Source organism: Coloeus monedula (genome assembly GCF_965178545.1).
Source record: "Coloeus monedula genome assembly, chromosome: 13".
Taxonomy (NCBI): domain Eukaryota; kingdom Metazoa; phylum Chordata; class Aves; order Passeriformes; family Corvidae; genus Coloeus; species Coloeus monedula.
In genome coordinates, this window is record NC_138793.1 from 1224377 (window position 1) to 1243346 (window position 18970).

Here is an 18970-nt window from a genome sequence, read left to right on the forward strand (position 1 = left end):
TAATTGTCACTCTCTGAAGGACCAACACATTACTTGACTGCCTATAAAACAACTGGCTGAAAAAATAGAAAAATGTGCATCTTAATACATTTTAAGCTCTTTAGACTTTTTCCAAACCTTAACTTCAGTAAAAAAAGTTTTAGACAAAAAGGAAAAAGATCATTCCACAAAATTTACCTAGCATTGAATAGGATCGAAGCAGAAGGAAATTCATCTATTTGATGATTCATCTGATTGCTCTAGGGAAGAATTACTTAAATGGGAAACATTGCCACCTTAAGACACAGGTATGACTCTTTGCATGTACAGGTTGAAAAGTTACATCTTGAAAATTTTCTAGTCAGGTTTTAAAAATTATTTTCACTGACATCTAAAACTGTCACAGCGCCTTGGGCCTTACCTTCTAAAGCCAGTGGACAAACCCTCTGCTAGACCCTTCCATGCTTTTTCTTAGTCTTACCAGTTTTATTTAGCCAGAAGAAGGAAAAATTCTGTAATTATAAGCATCAGGAAAACAGAGACTGCAAAATAGATTGTATATTTTTCAGTGTCTGAAAATCAGTAAAATAGAGAGAAGACAACTGAAAATACGGAAAAACTCAACCCAAAACCAACTCCCAAAAAAAGCCCAAAAAGCAAACTCACATACCCTCTGTCCCCACACATCCTCAAGGTAGCTGCCTTTTGCAAGAAAAATACAGCCTCCCCAGGAATAGCAGTAGAGCTCCATATGGATTGACAAACAATGGATGAACTCTCAGCTACTCAGAAGTCTTTGTGCCAAGCTCTCATTTTCCATGCTAATAAGCTACACACACTGTATTTCCAATGTATTCATAAATAAAACAATTGTATTTATTATTAACATATCGATAAAATTTTCTTTTAAAAAATGTAGCCATTTTTTCTTTTGTAACCAAGGAGGAGGATTTCTATTAAGAAAAAAAAAGAACAAAACACTATATAAGTAAGAATGCAGTAGAAACCTTTGAGAAGCAGAGAAAGAAGTGTTCTCATGGTCTCCTCCTGCATGCTACATCAACATCATGCAGTCAGGTGGGACCAACTTCCATCTCCAAATGAAGTAAAAATCAAATTTTTCTTGGCCAATAAGGAAAAGTTATTAATATCATTGAACCCTCTGTCAGAATATTTTGTGTTCCACAGATCAAAAGAATACACACAGTATGCAAACCTGTTCTACTAGTAAAAAAGAATGTTTTTCCTGGCACAGAGCCCACTTGCTATTTTCTTGCATTGCTGCCTGGCTTTTTCCTCCTGTCAGCTGAGATCCATGCAAAAATGTTCTACTGCCTCCTGACTCACTGTCTGTACTCCTGCCTGTTTGCAACAGGCACAGAAATGTGTTTCTACACATTCACTCCCAGCTACAATTATTAATCATCAATGTAAACACAGCATTATCCATCATCTTCAATGTCTTCCTACTTTTACTGCTAAGTCTGTAAGAAGCATTAGAGTAATGTTTATAAGTCTTGTTCCACAAAATAAAACCAGAATTCTAAAAAAACCCAGTTTGTGTTCATCACGGGCTAAAACACAGTTTGAAATTAAATTTTTAAAAATGAAAACTCATCACTGGGGCAATTGATTTTTAAATTGAAATCTCATTCATTTAAGAATAAGGAAAAAAGGTGCAGTTACTAATTAGGGTAATACCTATATAGTGTTTCAAAACAGTGCTTTTGAAATAGATCACAACACGTTTACAGTGAACTATTTTAATATTAATTTGATTTTGAAAACAGGAAGTAAAACAAAACAGAAATGAAACAGAAGTTGAAGCCAAACTTGAGATTTTCAAAGATTTATAAAATAGTATGCATGTAATTCCATAAAAAAAAAAATAAGGACAGACTCCTTTCTTCTGTCTCCTTGCAAATTCAAACCCATAAATTTAAGTGATAGTTTTGGGATACCTCAAATGAAATCATAACTGTCAGCAGCAGTGACATCCTACACCAAAACGGGTCCGAGAGAACGCTGTTTTTTACCGTGTCAGTGGGACATGGAGCAAAAAGTGCTTGAAAAGGCAACGATACAATAAATCATAAAAATTCCTTCTGTTCTCCTCTCAGTCTACAGGCTTAAAAAGCACAAAAAGCAAACTTTAACTTCTTGATCCAGAAATGCTTGCAAAAGGTGTTCTGCTCTGTTGTATCTCTTTCATATAACTCAAGCTTAACCAGTGTAAAGGGGCTTTAGATTCCAGTGCCTTCTAAACATATCTTGACCACTTTAAACACAAAGTAATTTATCAAGAGCCAACCATACAGTAGGAAGACCAAGCTGAGACTTGAGTTGCTGAACAAGTTGTTCCAAGGATCTTTGAAAGCGAATGCCATAAAATAAACTTTAGTTCCAGAAGGGTGAGGGAACAGCCCAAAGATTTGCTCAGAGAACAGAAATGCTGATGATTGGTGTTTTTCCCCAAAAGAAAAGACTATTCCTTGGCTTTAGTTCTTTTGGGTCTGTCAGGAATAGTTATGCCTCATATATTGGCTGATTCATGACCTTCTAAAGTTTAGAAACTTTGGACAGAAGCCAAGGCACAACCCTTCTGTAACAGAGACTTCTGCAGGACACACTACACATCTCTTCTTGCTTCAAAGAGCAAGCAAGGAAGGAAACATGGCCAGGTTTTCCAAGAGATGGTTCATGTCTAACCCATTCCAAAGAGAAAATGACCTAATACGCTGATTTCTTCTTAATATAGTTAAAATATTGACAGTGGATTTGAGGAATAACTGCAGGTGTTGCTGAAATGTCCATGGATAACCCAAGCATGAAGTGAGAATGTCAGCTGAAATGGTGCAAACAAATGAATCACGTTCTGTACTGCAGAACTAAAAAGAGACTGCAGTCAAAAGAGCCTTTTTCCAACTATAGCACATACCCAAGTGCTTCCCACATAATCCTGAATCCATCCTTACAGCTCCACTTAGAAATCAGGAGTTACTAATTGTATAAAGACCTAATGGACAGTAGTATTAAGTAACTTCTCTATGTCTGCATTTGGAAGCCTCTGGTACAACACAGATTTCCAAGTCCTAAACCAGAACCTTAATCATGTTTTGTACAAAACCTAAACACGAAAACAGCTTCAAAATACTCAAATTATACCATCTGAAGGATTAATTTAATCAAAAAATGTGGTGCCTCATACCCAAAGTAAATCACACTTCAGTAATTAGCTTTTCTCTACACAAACCATCACTGTTTTAAGTGTTAGTTTTGGGACTTTCCAAGTCTGCAGGAACATTATCTTTCTTGAGTAATATAATGGCTGGAATATACTGGATGAGAAAACACACAGAGTATCAGATCTCCCTTGAGCATTGGACCAACATATGGTCCTGCACATTTTGAAAGATGGTGTTTGGGATAATTTGCTGAATATTCTTAAGATGACTGCTCTTCTGCTGTGTGAGAAAGAGGGCTTTTTCTTATCCCTAAAATGACTGTCTTCAATAAGCGGTGATTCACTGAACTAGCCCTGGAGCTGCCTTTGGAAGCTCAGTATTCAAAAACCATCTGTGCCAGCAAGTACCAAGAGAGGGCTTTCACTTGATATTTAAACAAATTATACCCTCAGATATTTCAAACATATACTCTGTATTTATGTATTTTGGGATACCAGCCATAGGTCTTGATGAAAAGCCAAATTATTTAATTATTTTTATTATTATTAAATAAAGAAAAATACTTGTATTTAACCTCTACACTTTGATTCCATAATAAAAAATGAGGGACTTGAAAATATGCAAATTCTGCATTCATGCTACCTTACCAATACTCAAATATTTAGCTTATAAATATAAAGCTACCTGGCCTAGTCTTGTCATGGTTAATCCTTTTTTTAAAGCTTTAGCTCTTACAATTACATGAAAATATCTATTTCATAAACAAACCAAAATTTTAATTCTAACTCTTAAAAGCCTTATAATGCAAGAAAAAAACCATTGAAAATGTGAACTGAATAGATTCAAAATCAAACAAAAAGCAACCAAGGTAAACAAAAGCAACCCCCAACTTCTATTTAATCTGACATTAGAGGTGCTTAGGGATGCTAAGTGAAGAATTTAAGTGCTTGCTGTCCTGAATGTTGTGACCTGTTTGCATCACCCACTGCTGAGTGCCACACAAGCATCACAGGACCACAGCACAGATCAGAACTGGGCAGCACTGCTGCTAAGCACTTAACATGGGCCAGGATCCTTAGATACCTAACTTGATAATCAAGCACAAAATTCCAAAAAACTGTGACTTTAAATGGTATTTTACAATCATTTTTGTCTAGTATTACTAAAGAAATGGAAAACCCCCAAAAAATCCTGCAAATACAGTATTTTCAACTCTGCCAGGCAGAGAAGCTGAATCCTTCCAAAGGTATCTCGCTTCTCTTTACCTCTTCTCCTTCACTCTTGATCTAAACCACATTATAATAATAAGCAAGCTGAATTACTGATGAGCTGCTGGCTGCTACAGAGGCAGCTGTATTTCCAGGAGATCATCTAAAATATGAGCAGACACAAAAGGTACTAAAAAGGAAGCGAATGAAGTGCAGGTGATCTCATATTTGCTGTCTCTGTCTGGTTGTAAGTTCCTTTTCCAGTGTTCACTGGGCTCTAGGCCAAACTACTTCAACAAGCTAAGCAGGAACTATTCCCTTTTTACTGTTGTTAGATTAGTCTTCATCCTATTTATCAAATGGAGATGGGTCAGCCCAGGGTACAAGAGCCAGAGCCAAGCAAAGGGAAGGGGCAGGAATGCAGGGATTGGGATATGGGTCACACTGACATTAGTCCAAGCCACTTCATATTGGTGGTCTGAAACCAGTCACTCACTTGGTGGCAGTGTTATTTGGGAACATCAAGCCCCTGCTCATCCACTGTTTTACAGAATATTTTCCCCGTGTTTTGGAAAGGCATTTGTTATATGGTTGCATGTAGAATAAAATTTAAAAAAACAGGTAAAAATAACCTCACTCCAAAACTGCTGATTTTCCATGTCCCCAAGTAAAAGTATTTTTAAAAAAATTAGCTGTACTAGTGCAGGAAAGACAATTGATGGGCCTGGTGTTGATAACTTATAATAATCCTGCCATCCAAAAACAAGCAAAGAAGTCCAAATGAGCTCCGGCAATGTGAGACAGAGAACAAGTCTAAAGAAAATACTCTCAAACAAAGTGCAGGTAGAAAATACTTACAGTTATTAACACAAGTTTTTTCACATTTACAAAAGCTGTAAAAGAGCTATTTCTCTCTATACAACAAACAGTACTTGAATACAGAAATACTAATCTTCTCCATCAACTTCTTAAGTAGAATATTCATCACTACTCCCTAAATTAAACTCCTGCTCAAATCAAAAGGATATAATTAAAAAGATCCAATTTCCAAAAATAAATTACTAGTATTTCTGTTAAAACAAGAAGCTGGACTGAAATCCAACACTGCTCACAGAAAAATGGCTAATGCAACTAAGTAAAATATCAAACAGGAGTTAGTTCAGAAAAGGGGGAAAAAAAAGGAACATGCCAGAGAGGGATGATTTGTAAATGACATCTCTTTGGATCAGCAAACATGCAGGGTCCTAGCTGCAACAAAAGCAGACATTTAAGTCAAAAAAGATTAGTGAGGAGACTAGCAACTTCAATGCAAAAACTGGGTATTTTGACCAAAAAAAGAGGGCAGGCCAAGAAAGCTCTGGCCAAGTCAGACCCTTCAAGCAGAGATTATCAGTAACAAGGGTTTTAAGCAGCTTAGAAATTGCTGGGAGAAATTAGAGTGTCATAGAGCACAGAGGAGGTCAGATATTTGACGGTGGAATTGGGCTATGGGGGTGTTGGTACTACAGAACACAGAATCAGAAGGATGTTTTTAATCTCCAGAAACCCAAAGAAGAGATATCACACAGTCTTAGACAAACAATACAAAATTCCAGTGCCTTTTTACAGTGAAACGTTTTGGAGGAGTTGATTTTATTTCTGCATAGCAGCCCTAATAAGCTCAGAAGAATAACAGAAAGGGAGTTTCTAGGAGCCAAGCTGTGTGACACAGCTTCTACAGTACTTTAGGTCCTATTCCCTACAAAATACATTGATTAATGTGATACAGTTTCCAAGCCCTTGAAATCAGCTTCCAGCCAGCCATGTATATGAGCTGGCCAGGATGGTTAGAAGCTAAGAGAAGAGGCTGGGAGCAATTCCATCTGAACTGGCACACAAGTCATGGCTCCAGGAAATCCATGTATCGGCAAAAACTTCAAGGATAGTTTGCCAATTGAACAATACAGTTGTCCAGCAAAATTAGGGCTAGGGGAGCAGCAAAAGGAGGCAAAAACATCCAGAAGCCTTTGGAATTTGCCCCAGACCTTTATTTTTCCTTAAAGCACTGTACCAAGAGAATAAGGAGCTTCTAGAGAGAGAAGGAGGCTGTTCATCATAATCCATCCAGAGAGCTCTGATTAAACTGTTTCACTCACTGAAGGTGACCACAATTTTGTTCATCAAATTATCAAAGCTTACAAAAGAGTAATTTTTTAAATGGACAACAGACAGTAAAAATTAAATTCTATTCCTTAGGATAAAATATTCCTTTGGTGAAGTGTTAGAATCTGAAGGGATTAGAAGGTTCAAATTATTTTTAAATGAGGGAAAGCCAAAGCTGTGACCACTCAGTTGAGCTTCTAATGGAAGTTTCTTCGGGCCTGTTGCTGCAAGATTTGCTACAGGTGCATGTGGAGGAGAACAGAATTCTTTAATGAATGTAAGATAAAGATGGGAGACTGAAAGGAAGGGCATAACAGGACAACACAACACCCAGGAAACTGCCTCAGTCTCAAATGAATTTAGCCAGAAACAGGAGCACCTCCTATGTATCTGAAGTCCTAAGTCAATTTTAGAGTATAAACAAGATCCACTTCTGTTCCTAGCTCAGCTAATTCTCTAGCACTAATCTTAGCACACGAGAAGAGAGAGAAGTCAGATAAAAGCTATCCAAAATGGGATACAAAAAGGCCTTTGGAAATGCCTGGCATTTAGACAGTCAAATGTCTGAGCCAAAACTGTTAGTTTAGTTATTCAAAACAAAATGTTTGCATTTTCCTCAGAACAGGCATGTAATAGGGAGAATTCCTCTGACTCCACTGTGTGGGCAGACTTAGCAAAAGGAAAAGCAGCCCAACTGTATCTGTACTAAACAACACAGTGCTCTTACAGAGCCACTCACAGCAGTGCAACCACATCACCTGGTTCACACCAGGTGATCAGGCTTTCGACAATTTTGCATTTATTGTGTAGCACAGCTACTTCTCCACTTAAAATAACAGGAGAATCATGCCAATGAATCTGATTCTACTTCTAGAGCACAGTATTCTTACTGAAATTACAATTTAGCATGTTTATCTTTGCAGTGGTGGGGGACACCTTGACATTCTGGAAGAAGTTCAGACACGTATTTGTCACAAAGCCACACTGGTATTACCACAAGCTCTTGGTTCAAACTGTAAGCAAGACTACAGTTATGGCTTTTCAGACACTTCTTCATTCCCTGCTCTTCTGGGGTTCTTTTCAGATTATGCAGAGGAAAAAACAGGTATGAAGGCAGTGAACAGTTTAAGACCCACACTTCACAGTTAACTATTTAAAAAATATTCTTTAATTATCTGCTGAAAGTTCACACTTGAAAATACAACTAAAAGGAGATGCCGTTTTAACTGTGGCAAGATAAGCTGGACTGCCAGTCCTGATGTGCATTTCCAAATGACACACTTCACTGACAGCACCAGCAGGAGCAGCTTTGGCTGTTCCTACGAGGTTCTGAAGGGGTGATTTCCCTTCCTCTGGGTACACACATACCTCTCCTCCTATGGTGAGCAGGCCAGGTGCATCCAGCTTCCGTTTCTTCCGGGGACCGATGGCTGCCAGGGCCGTTAGATTGGCATCCCTCTGCCTCATCTGGGCAAGCTCTTGCTGCTGCATCTATCAGAGAGGGAAAGAACTCTCTTTAGTTTTTATTCTGTTGCCATATCAAAAAGTTATCTTCAGACCTGCAAGCATGAGGTAGAAGTCACACATGAGCAATCCCTGAGAGCATTCTACTGCTCCCAGAAATACTATTTTAGCAGCCTGGCCATAGAGGAATAATGAAGATACTGAAGTTCTCGATACTTTTCAGAGGATTTCTGCTTCCAAATACCTCAACTGTTTCCAAAACCACAATCCTTTTCATTGAAAACTGCCTTAGCAAGTATTTTATACTAACTACATATCTCCAGTTTAAGACCAATATGAAGAATGTAAATACCAATTCAAATCTTAAAAAACCCACATTTTTTAATCTTACATTTATTTTGAGTATTTCAAACATACTTGATGTTTTCTTAAAAATATATATATAACTAAATTAATAAAATACCTCTATTTAAATGCTAGCCAAAGGTAACGCTGACACAAAACCTCTACAAACTGAATTTACAAGTGCTTTCTGGGCTTAGGCTTTAGGTAAGAATACATTTGACTAGTTTGAAGCTAGAATTAAACAACCTGCCAGCTGCATTATGTAACAATGTAGCACACTACAGAAAATAGGAGAAAATGCTCTGGCCAGCAGAGAGGCAAGACTGCATATTAACTACAAACTTTACAGTTCTTTCAGACTGTTAATGGTGTCACATTCCCATGAACACTAATATTTTAATAAATATTCTGATCAATACCGCACAAGAATAATTGATAAGGCTACCCAGCATATTATTTTAATTAGATAAAAGCATTCAAAGCTGTTAGCAATAATTCTTATTAATTTCAAAACTTTGGGTTTGCAAAATGCCTTAATAAACTGAGAGGAGGCATTTGCTTTCTAATCCCACTGATGTCATTCTTGTTCCTGCTTCAGCAGCAGTGCACAGAACACCACCTTGAGAAATTCAATGGTGGTAATAAAAACACTGTATGATACAGGCACAATTCTTCATTAAAATACAACTGAACTTACAAGCATAGAAGTGTCTCAGCCATCACCTACATGTGATCTGCACATACAAGCAGGGCCTGAACTATCTCAACCAATGTTAAAAGGAAAGGAGGTCTAAGCAAAAAAGTGCAAGTGTGGAGTCTCTTTTCTCCATTCACCTCTGCCCAGAAAAAGCGGATCCACCTCATGCTTCCTATTTAGGGCAGTTCTCTGATTAATTCATTTAGCAATCAATACACTTGTGACCGAGCATTGTGCCTGAGTGGCTTTGGTCACAGGCTCACCAACGAGTGTTTCAAACTCCAGCTGATGGTGCCAGGGCCCAGCACGTGCCCAGAGCCAGGAGAGGGGTGGTGGGTGACCCAGGGGGCCCCTGGAGAGCAGCACAAAGGAACTGGAGCCAGCAAGTGAGCGGCACCAGGGCCCAGAACTGGGCACAGCACTCGGGGTGTGCCCTCACCAGTGCCCAGCACAGAGGGACAGGCACTGCCCTGGTCCTGCTGCCCACACTAGTGCTGATACAGGCCAGGTGCCATCGGCCTCGTGCCCACCTGGGCACGCCTGGGCTCATGCTCAGCTGCTGCCAACCACCACTGGCACTTTTCCCATCTTTGTTGATGACATGGACACTGGGATCAAGCGCACCCTCAGCAAGATTGCTGACTGCACCAAGCTGGAACTGGGGATGTTCAGCCTGGAGAACAGAAGGCCACAGAAAGATCCCATTGTGGCTGTCCAGTGCTTAAAGAGACCCGAAAAGAAAGACAGAGATGGACCTTGGACAAGGGCCTGGAGTAACAGGACATGAGGGAATGGCTTCAAACTAAAAAGGTGTGGATTTGGATGAGATACAAGGAAAAAATCCTTCCCTGTGAGGCTGCAGAGTTCCTGGCACAGGGTGCCCAGAGAAACTGTAGCTGCCCCATCCCTGGAAGTGTCCAAGGTTAGATGGGGCTTGGAGCAACCTGAGACAGTAGAAGGTGTCTCTGCTCATGGCAAGGGCTGAACAAGATGATCTCAAAGATCCCTTCCAACCCAAACTATTCTATATTTTCACATTCTTCAGAAAAGTGAATTCAGTCACTTAGAATTTGAAACCCCATTTTTCACATTTTTATGCTATATATTTTGCACCCGCAGTTATTATCGTAACTTCAGTGTAACATTATCTAAAAATACATATCTTATCTACAGGGTAAAAGAATTTCCTAAATACAAAAAAGAAATGCAGAAAAATATCTAAATAATAGTGCAAAGGTCTATACATACTTCTCTTTGCCAACTCATATTAGGTTTTTAGCTCAAATATCTTTGGCTCTCTTCCAGATTAAATGCCAGTTAGACAGACCTGCCCGCTTACCCTTTCAAGGTAGATAGCAACAGTGGTGAGCTCTAATCATTTACAAAGGTCATGATCGGAAGCTAGCCCGTAAGCAGTCATTTAAAATTCGATTGATCCCTATTTGTAGTCAGGGAAAGAAAATGGACATTTCAGCTGTATTGTAATTATGAGGCTTCAAGGCAACTGTAAATAGATGTGCAAATCCAGATACTGGCAAATACCTTAGAGAAGAAATTATTACTATAGTATAACATATATCCAGGAAAGGTTGAAGATAAAACTGCATATAAAAAAAGATCAATCATCTTTTTGCTAATTTGCCTTGCTTGCCAGCCTACAAGGGTTATCACAATTATCAGAAGTCTGATGAATATTTAAGCAAGGGCCAACTGGCTTAGAATGATCTCAGACGAAGTTGTCAAGCTCTGCAGAATAAGAAATTCTGCACTGGAGTAAGTATTCATTTCCTGGGAGGTGCAGGTCAGAAAGTAATATGCTATATAACTAGTATCATACAAAGGTTATATGAATATTGTATCAGTATCTTATCCAAAGTCACCATTTTCAAACCCACAGGAAGCTAATACTTACTTGGCTCTCTGTGCTACCTGTACTGTATATACCCTGACTGTTCCCACATGGAATATCAGCACCTAATGCCTCTTGTCAGGGTTTCTTTTCAGATGCAAATTGTAAAGCAAAACATGCCACTTCTCTAAATTTCCCATAGTGGGATAAATCTTGCCCTCACTTTGAAACCTGCAAACTGGTGCTGTTTTACCAAGAAAATATGGAATAGCTTTAAGAGTCTGCAGAAAGGTTCCTCAGGTTCTTCATCCTTTCTTTTTTAATCAGTGTGAAAAACTAAAGATGGTTCTTGATATCATACACTAATTTTGATGAATGCACAAGATTTTCCATTACCTGTAATTCAACACCTGACAGAGCCAAAAGAGCTGGGCTCTGTTCAACCCACAGTGGGTGAACACTGGTAAGACCTTGTTCTTCACCTCCCTGCGTCTCTCACCCCACATCACCCAGCTTGTCTATGTCTGCTATAGGCTCTCCAGACAAGCATTCTCTTCCACTACGTGCCTCACTTATAATCAAGCCCCAGTGGGATGAATAGACATTACTTTAATACAAATAAGGAATATGCTGCCAGGTATAAGAGCTCCAGACAAAAACACAATACAGTTTCCGATACTGGTTTTACAGCACACACTGTGGTAAACTACAGCAGGAAAGAATAACCTTATGTAACCTTCATGAATGCTGATCAAAAAATTTCTAACACATCAAACACATCATCAGTGAGGTCACAGTATCCTGATGTTTTATAACATAGGGACTGAAGGGCTGAAAATACTTGATAAATATTGTATTGCACAAATTCTCATCCATCTTTTATAAATTATCACTGGTGGTTCTTTAGGTTTTATTTGAAGTTCATCTGAAAGCAGAGACTCATAAAATTACATTTAAAAAAAATCAGAAGAGTTATGATGCTGATACTGGTTCCCAAGAGCTGCCTTCATCTTGCAGAGGTCAGTGTATTCCAGCTGATTTAGGAGAGCATCTCTGGACACCCACCGTTAACCACGAATCTTCTTACAAGAAAACATTTTCACAGGTTATAGATACTTTCTAGCAAGACATGTGACAAGACCTTATTTAACATCCCAGACCACCCTTTAACATCCCACTGTTGTTGGCTTCTTCATACCCCTATTCCAACATTATCTTTTTTCCATCTCCAAGTCACAGACTTTTGTTTTTTCATAGCCTACATCAAATTACCTGCACCAGTCTCTTTCCTACCCATCATCTGTCTTTGAATGAAAAATATTATCCCCAATTGTAATCTTTGTTTAAAATAATAAAAAGAAAAAAAAGCAGTATCTTGGCTTTGGTTCAAAAGAGGGGACACTGCACCTTGTTCACCAGATGCCAGTTGCAAACCCTGGCCTGTGGAGGCTCTTCTCCCCAGTGCATTCTGGAGCCACATTCTCTGTGTCAAGTGGAAATGACTTTGCAACCAGTTCTGCATACCTGGTTGCACAGTAATCACCCTCTGAATTCTCAGCACTAAGAATAACGTGAATTAAATGTCACCATCTTCAGTGTTCTGAAATTACTCTTAGACGTACCTGTAAAACTAAGGCTACTTAAGCTTCTTACTTTACACCGATCAATTATATTTTGAAGTTAACAAAGCAGCCTGTTATTACAATACAGTTTATATTCTAACTAGGCCAGTTACTAATTTCTGGATATTTAAACAAATGAAACACCTGTTACTATCTGTACATCCTGTTACTTAACATGACTTACCAGAAATGAATCTAACTCACTACATCAACCAAAAAGATGCAATCATTTGATAGCTGCATTCATTCACACTCTCATTTTCATATTGGGCTGCTGATGCAAAATCTTCCTTTAACTTGCCTTTACCACAAATAATTCAGATATATTAATCAATAACATATTAAAATTTCTGCCCTCTGGGAAGAAAGCAATGCTTCAATTCAGAACCACACTAATTAACAACAATTAACTTTTTTGAAAGTAAAAACATTTAGATAAAACACAGACAAATATTCCAATACATTATACAAGAAAAATGCTTACAAATTAGATACTGTTCCTTGCTCCTTATCAAATCCAAATGTATTTTTAGCATGCCACTTACTAACTGGGAGGCAGCTCATTTGATGAAAAGTACACCATAAGAACGAAGCATTATTTTGCACAATGAAATGTTCTTCGTTGTGGTGGTGGCACAGCATTAAAACCACAGAAAGAACACTACTTTGCTACTTTAATAAAGTGAAGCTAACCACAGAAGTTCTAAAATTTTAGTTTGTTTTCTATAGATCATTATTTGTTATGATACATTTAGGTATTTAAGAAAGAAGTGCCACAAGCCATATGCCACAAGGAAGACAGCCATATGTCTATGTGAAGTATCAACATTAGATCTTAAAAGCTAGATTTAGTAATTTCCAAAAACCAAGAATGCACTTATTTGTCAGGCAAAACCCAGGCAAAAAGAAGTGAGCTTTGTCTAAAACAGAGATGTAGATAAAATATGGATATGAGCTGTAGCTGCTGAAGACTAAGAGAAATTTCCTCCAGTATGATCAGAAAGTAAGAGGACTGCTGGAACTCTTAAAAATCCTAGTCTACATATAAATACCTTCAAAAATTAAAGGGAGAAGAGGGAGTGGGATCACATGAGAGAGAAAGGTCAAGGAGGTGTTTCTCTGCCTACAGGCAGAATTCAGGGATGTTTTTTGGCCTAGAAGGAAAAGAATCAGTGACAGAGAGACAGAGATGATTGTGAAGATAAAGAAGAAGAAAGAGCTTAAGGAAGTAGTCATGTATGTTTAAATACTGCCAATACAGGATTTGATAAGGAAATAGAAGCCAAGTTGTAAAATAAGTTTCTGTAGTCACAGAGCCAACTCAGCCCACCAAAAACTATATTTTATGTACCTACAGTTCCCAGCTTAGTTCAGAAATGCCACCTAAGAAGAAACGAGAGGAGGCTCCCAGCACCACAGAAGCTAAAAATATCAACAGCATTCATGGGTGAAGACAGGCAGCAGTGAACCCCGAACAGGAAACTGGCAACAGAGGGTGCTAAATGGCAGAAATGTTTGATGAAAGCAAGATCATATAAACAATGATTTAAGCCTCGATTTCTAGCCAATAGGCATCAATGGAAATCCCTCCTAATTCTGTTTGCGATGGATGGCTTAATTCCTGGTAACAGGGTCATATGCTGGGAAAAACTTGTGTTAATTGATGGTTCTGTAACATGTATCTATCAGTCTCAGACAGTGATTACACCCCCTGGAAAAACATCTTTTTGCTGAGGAGTGCCTGAAATGTGGAACCATTACACATGTCCTAAGATGCCCACAACAGAAGGTGCAATTAAAAATGAAACTCATTAAAAATGCTAGCAGGAACCCTGAGAAGTCCAGGACAATGATCAAGAAGGATGGGTGCTTCAGTGAATTTGAGGGAGCCTTGCAAAGCAGCTCGTGTGTGCAGCAGGCCCGTGCTGTCCTCCAGCCCTGCTCTGGCGCTGAAATCTCTCAAGGTCAGCACAGCTCCACTGCCTGGTAAGGAACTGCTCCAAGGAGTGAAGTGTACAAGAGGCACTGCAAAAATGCCACACCAGAGAGGTTTCACCTGTGTAAACAGCAGGTCATACACCAAACACATTCTGTGAGACTTCCAAACATTCACAGCTCTGACAAATTGTATCTAATTTTCTTCAGTACAAAGCTGGATGCTGCTTCTTCGCAAGTGTTCTCCCACAAGTCAGTAAAAGCTCCAGCTGTCCCTTGCAGTGGCTGCACATCTATCTGAACTACATCAAGATTTTACTTCACTGTGAAAGGTGCTTGTCTGTTGGGTTTTGGTGGGGGGAGTTTCTTCTTTTTTTCTTACCCACACACTTTTAACAGCGGTTGAAAATTATTGCATAGCATTAGGAAAAAAAATCACCCTGGGCAAAGACCAAGCTGGGAATGTTTCAGCTTCAAGATGACTGTTTCTCAAAATAATGAGTGTCTGAACACAGTTCTGGAATCTTAACTGGGAACTTTGGACCAAGCATCTTTCCTACAACAGACATTTTTGTTTGTTACATCTAATTTCATTATGTTTTACAAGTTTATTCAAATTTTCCATTTAAACGTGCCCTATTACTTTCAAGATGATGTATCAAACTCTGATACAGAAAATGCCAGGTGCATCCTGCCTTTCATTTTTATTTTTCCCTGAAATAAAAAGCCTTCATTGTAATTCCCCCAGTCTTGTACATTACACAGTTAAATGGGGTTTTTAAACAGTTATCCTATATCCCCTTATTACTCAAGATCACATACTGTCTGAACTGATACATACATACATACATATATATATATATATGATACAGGTTTAATTCTCTTGGAAGTATCCTTAACAGCCAACTCATAACTTATAAAAACCAAAAGCATGAAGAATTTGAGGACTGATTTTAAACTTGTGCAATTTTTTAACATACTGGGTTACATTTTTTGATTTTCCAAATACGATGCACTATTATTTAATTATTAACTTAAACCCATTTATTTCTGCAACTGTCCAACCATTTCTTAAGCTACATATCCCTATCTAGAATAACACAAGGTATAATAAATACTTAAGGAAGATATCCCTCAAACACCTCTGAAAGAGTTCTACAATAATGGATTTTTTGTCCTTCCAGCAACTTTAATCATCACATTTCTTCACTCTTCAGAACCTGTTATTTGAGCTCCAGTACAGTTTGTCTGGTTTTGGTTATACTATTCCTCAAACAACTTACCTCTAGAAGCAGCAGTTACAGGCTCTCCTATGCTAAGCTGGAAACACACCTATTGTAAGCCTTTATATTTGTTAGGTGCTGTAATAGTGTGTGGCAGATTTACCAAGCCAAATATGGCCCATCTGAGCAAAGGGTTTCTGAGGCACAGACAACTGGGCAGGATCAGCACTACTAGAGCTGGCAACTTACTGAAGTGTCAGTAACGTACCCACAGCGAGATCAGAAAAAACTCTGAAAAATTTCCCTAAGATTTGTTCTTTTATTATTATCAGTCTTAATTTTATTTTGGAGCAAGGCAACAATGGACAATCACAAATCTTCTCAAGCTGTTCTTCAAAGGACACGAGACATACAGCATCAGTATGACTGGGAAGAACACGAGTCAAAGAGCTCAATGGCTTTACTCAGAGGCTCCTCATCCTCGGTTCAGGAGCAGCCAGTGGAACATCCTCACCCCCAGGGCACTGGCGAGAAAGATGGGATAAGGTATTTTCCCAGGCCCTTTGTTCATCCAAGTTGGGGTTTACTGTCCTCCCCAGATTTCTAGGATCTTCTCCTTTCCCCCTGAAGTAAGACACTGTGAGGACTCAAACTGATGTTTTAATCAAGATTAGGGAATATAAAATACAGTGAAAGCCAGGAGGTCAGTCACATCTAGAGTTACAGACTGAAGTAGTAAGAGCAGGAAACCTGTTGAGCTGTGGCTTTGGTTAGGGACAACTGACACAAACACTGGGATATGGGAGCAAAGTCAACAAAGAGTTTGCTTTTTTAAAATCACGCACTGGAAAATATGAGTGCAAGCAGTAACTCCCAGAGGCTGCACTGCCCACTGTAACACAGTGCTCAACGTTGGACTAGAACGTGAACCAACTGCTCTGCTTTTCACATGGTGAAGTATCCAGTAAACCTTTCTGAAAATGCCCTTTAAAGAATCTTCCACTGTGTCTGAGCAATACAGCAGCTATTTGGATGGTGAAAACTCTCCATGGCTGCCACACCTTTGTGCTAGTGCTAGGGGAGTCTGATCAGGAATTTTATCTGTACCATCTTCTCCGTGCATCAGGAGTTTAAATAGCAGAGCATGGCCTTTTATTACTTTTATTTCTGTTCATCTCTGGCACACACTCAAAATCTGAATTAAGAACTAGTACACCAGAACTACACCAAGAAGATGGAGTAAGTTCTTGGCTGGTCTATCAATGGAGCCAACTGAAGACTGAGGCACACAAAGATCTCACCTTCCTGGAAGTGAAGAGTGACACTATTTCATATCATAAAATCTCAACTCAGCCTGAAGCATTTTCCCCATATTTTTCCAAATAAGTATTTCTATTTTTTGAAAAAATTTCTCTGGCTATATGCCGCTAGCACAAAACCTCAGAATAGCAGATATTTTAAGTGCATTTAAAATAGTTAATCAGAAATTCTAGTAAGAGGCTTTATTAACTAGATTATTCCAAAAGAAAATGCCCAGATTTTGATACCAGTCCTCTAGCATTCTTATGGGAAATCTGCATCTTGAAACTGCCAGCCTCATTTGAGGAAATGAGGCAAATGTAGCTATCTACTAAAAATCACTTGGCTGTAATAAGTAATTTTAATCAAATAGTTAGAGAGAATGGCACTGGAGTTAATGTCTGAAGTGTCATAAACAGATGGGAAATGTGCAGTGTAGCGACTGGTTGTGCACTTTTAACGCAATATCCTCTTCTGCAGTCTGGATTGTGGTTTGATCAAGTCTAAGCGACATGACAAAAACAAATTTAATTTATTCTGAAACTATATTCAACTGAAGAATACACAATACAGCAAGTATGCTACTCTGCTCCAAAGTGAGATTTGAGGCAGAGAAAAACACCGGGAACAAAAATAGCCACACGCCCACCACCTTCTTCCCCTTAAAAGTTGTGGGGGTAGTGCTGGGGGTTCACTTGTAAAATGGAATTTCCACTGGGGATGCAAAACAAGCTTGAAATTTAAATAATCTACATCTTTTCTATTTTAGACTTAACTATAGCAAAACCTCTACTGCTCATTTCTGCTGCAGATCAAGGGAACAACACACCACAGTGTGGGGACAAAATATTTCAAGCAATTTCTCAGACACTGACAAGTAGTAAATTAGGGAATCTTGTAAGTACAATACAGTAGTCATCCCCTTCTATTGATCACATATAATTTACATCTTACAAAGATGTGAATTCTTGCATTCTCACTCCACAAGGAAAATCTCAATGATTTATTCATTTCAAATAAAAAATAGAAGGTAGATGAGAAGAATTACTTCACAGGCTGTAGCTTTCTCAGGGCACTAGTGCTAGGCTCTTCTTTCGCACTGCCCGAAGGGCCTTTGTGTGCAAGTCCCTCTAATTAACAAGGTGAATCATGCAGCAGTTCCCTAATTAGTGAACATGACAAGCCAATGGAAACAAGCAGACAGACCTGGCGTACAGATATGGTCAACAAAAGGCACAGCAACACACCATTAAAAAATGCCTATTTCATGTAAATAAAATAGCAAGAGAATTAGGATAAGACTTAATTTTCCTTTTCATGTTTTATGCTTATTCCTCATTTATTGCAGATATAAATAACGACACAATAAATCAAGGTTTCCAACTGCAAGTCACACCACCTCTCCAAAATCAAAGACTACTTACCCTACGTGAATAAGCATCTCCTTAAGGGGCATTATTTGTTTTCTCTCATTTTTCTGCTTTAAAGAACTGCACTTACATTAAGCTTAGGACTTTAAGAATCCCTTAATTAATTCTATTCAAAATTATTTTTTCTTGAAATCCTTTTTCACCAACAGATGAAAGGAGGGCAATAGTTGCACTATTATTTCAGTATTAAAAAATGCCTACATTCCCAAAATGTCATAATTTTTACCTTTTGTATGAGAATAAATAAATAAATAATAAAAGTGAATAATCAAAGAATCAGATTTGCATTAGAAAGGAAATGAGATGATCTAAAATGTACCTCCTTACCCTCCTCTTTCCAAGTAAAATATTTTTAATCTTTCACTCTTCCTTCTGCTTTTCCTAACAGCACTCAGCCCATCTCCAACACAAGGGGGTTAATTAATTTTCAATTTATTGCATATTGAACCTTTGATTTAGATTTTTACAATCCTTCAGCATTACATATTTTTACAATCCTTCAACATATTATAAGTCTAAAATGTGTGTCACCACCAGCAGAATATAATTCTTCACAGAAAAACTCCACTATGTTCTTTGCTCTCTATTCCTT

General features: G+C 38.4%; 1 protein-coding gene across 1 annotated transcript in view; it reads right to left on the bottom strand.

The window, feature by feature from the left end:
* The window catches only part of LOC309577712 (transcription initiation factor TFIID subunit 4-like), a gene marked incomplete at its 5' end in the record, with an annotated part of 145831 nt that overhangs the window by 37758 nt on the left and 89103 nt on the right, over nucleotides 1-18970 (bottom strand). The window contains one exon of the mRNA XM_082289897.1: nucleotides 7883-8005. Within this exon, the coding sequence (XP_082146023.1) occupies nucleotides 7883-8005 (123 nt within the window). The remainder of the gene's footprint in view (nucleotides 1-7882; nucleotides 8006-18970) is intronic.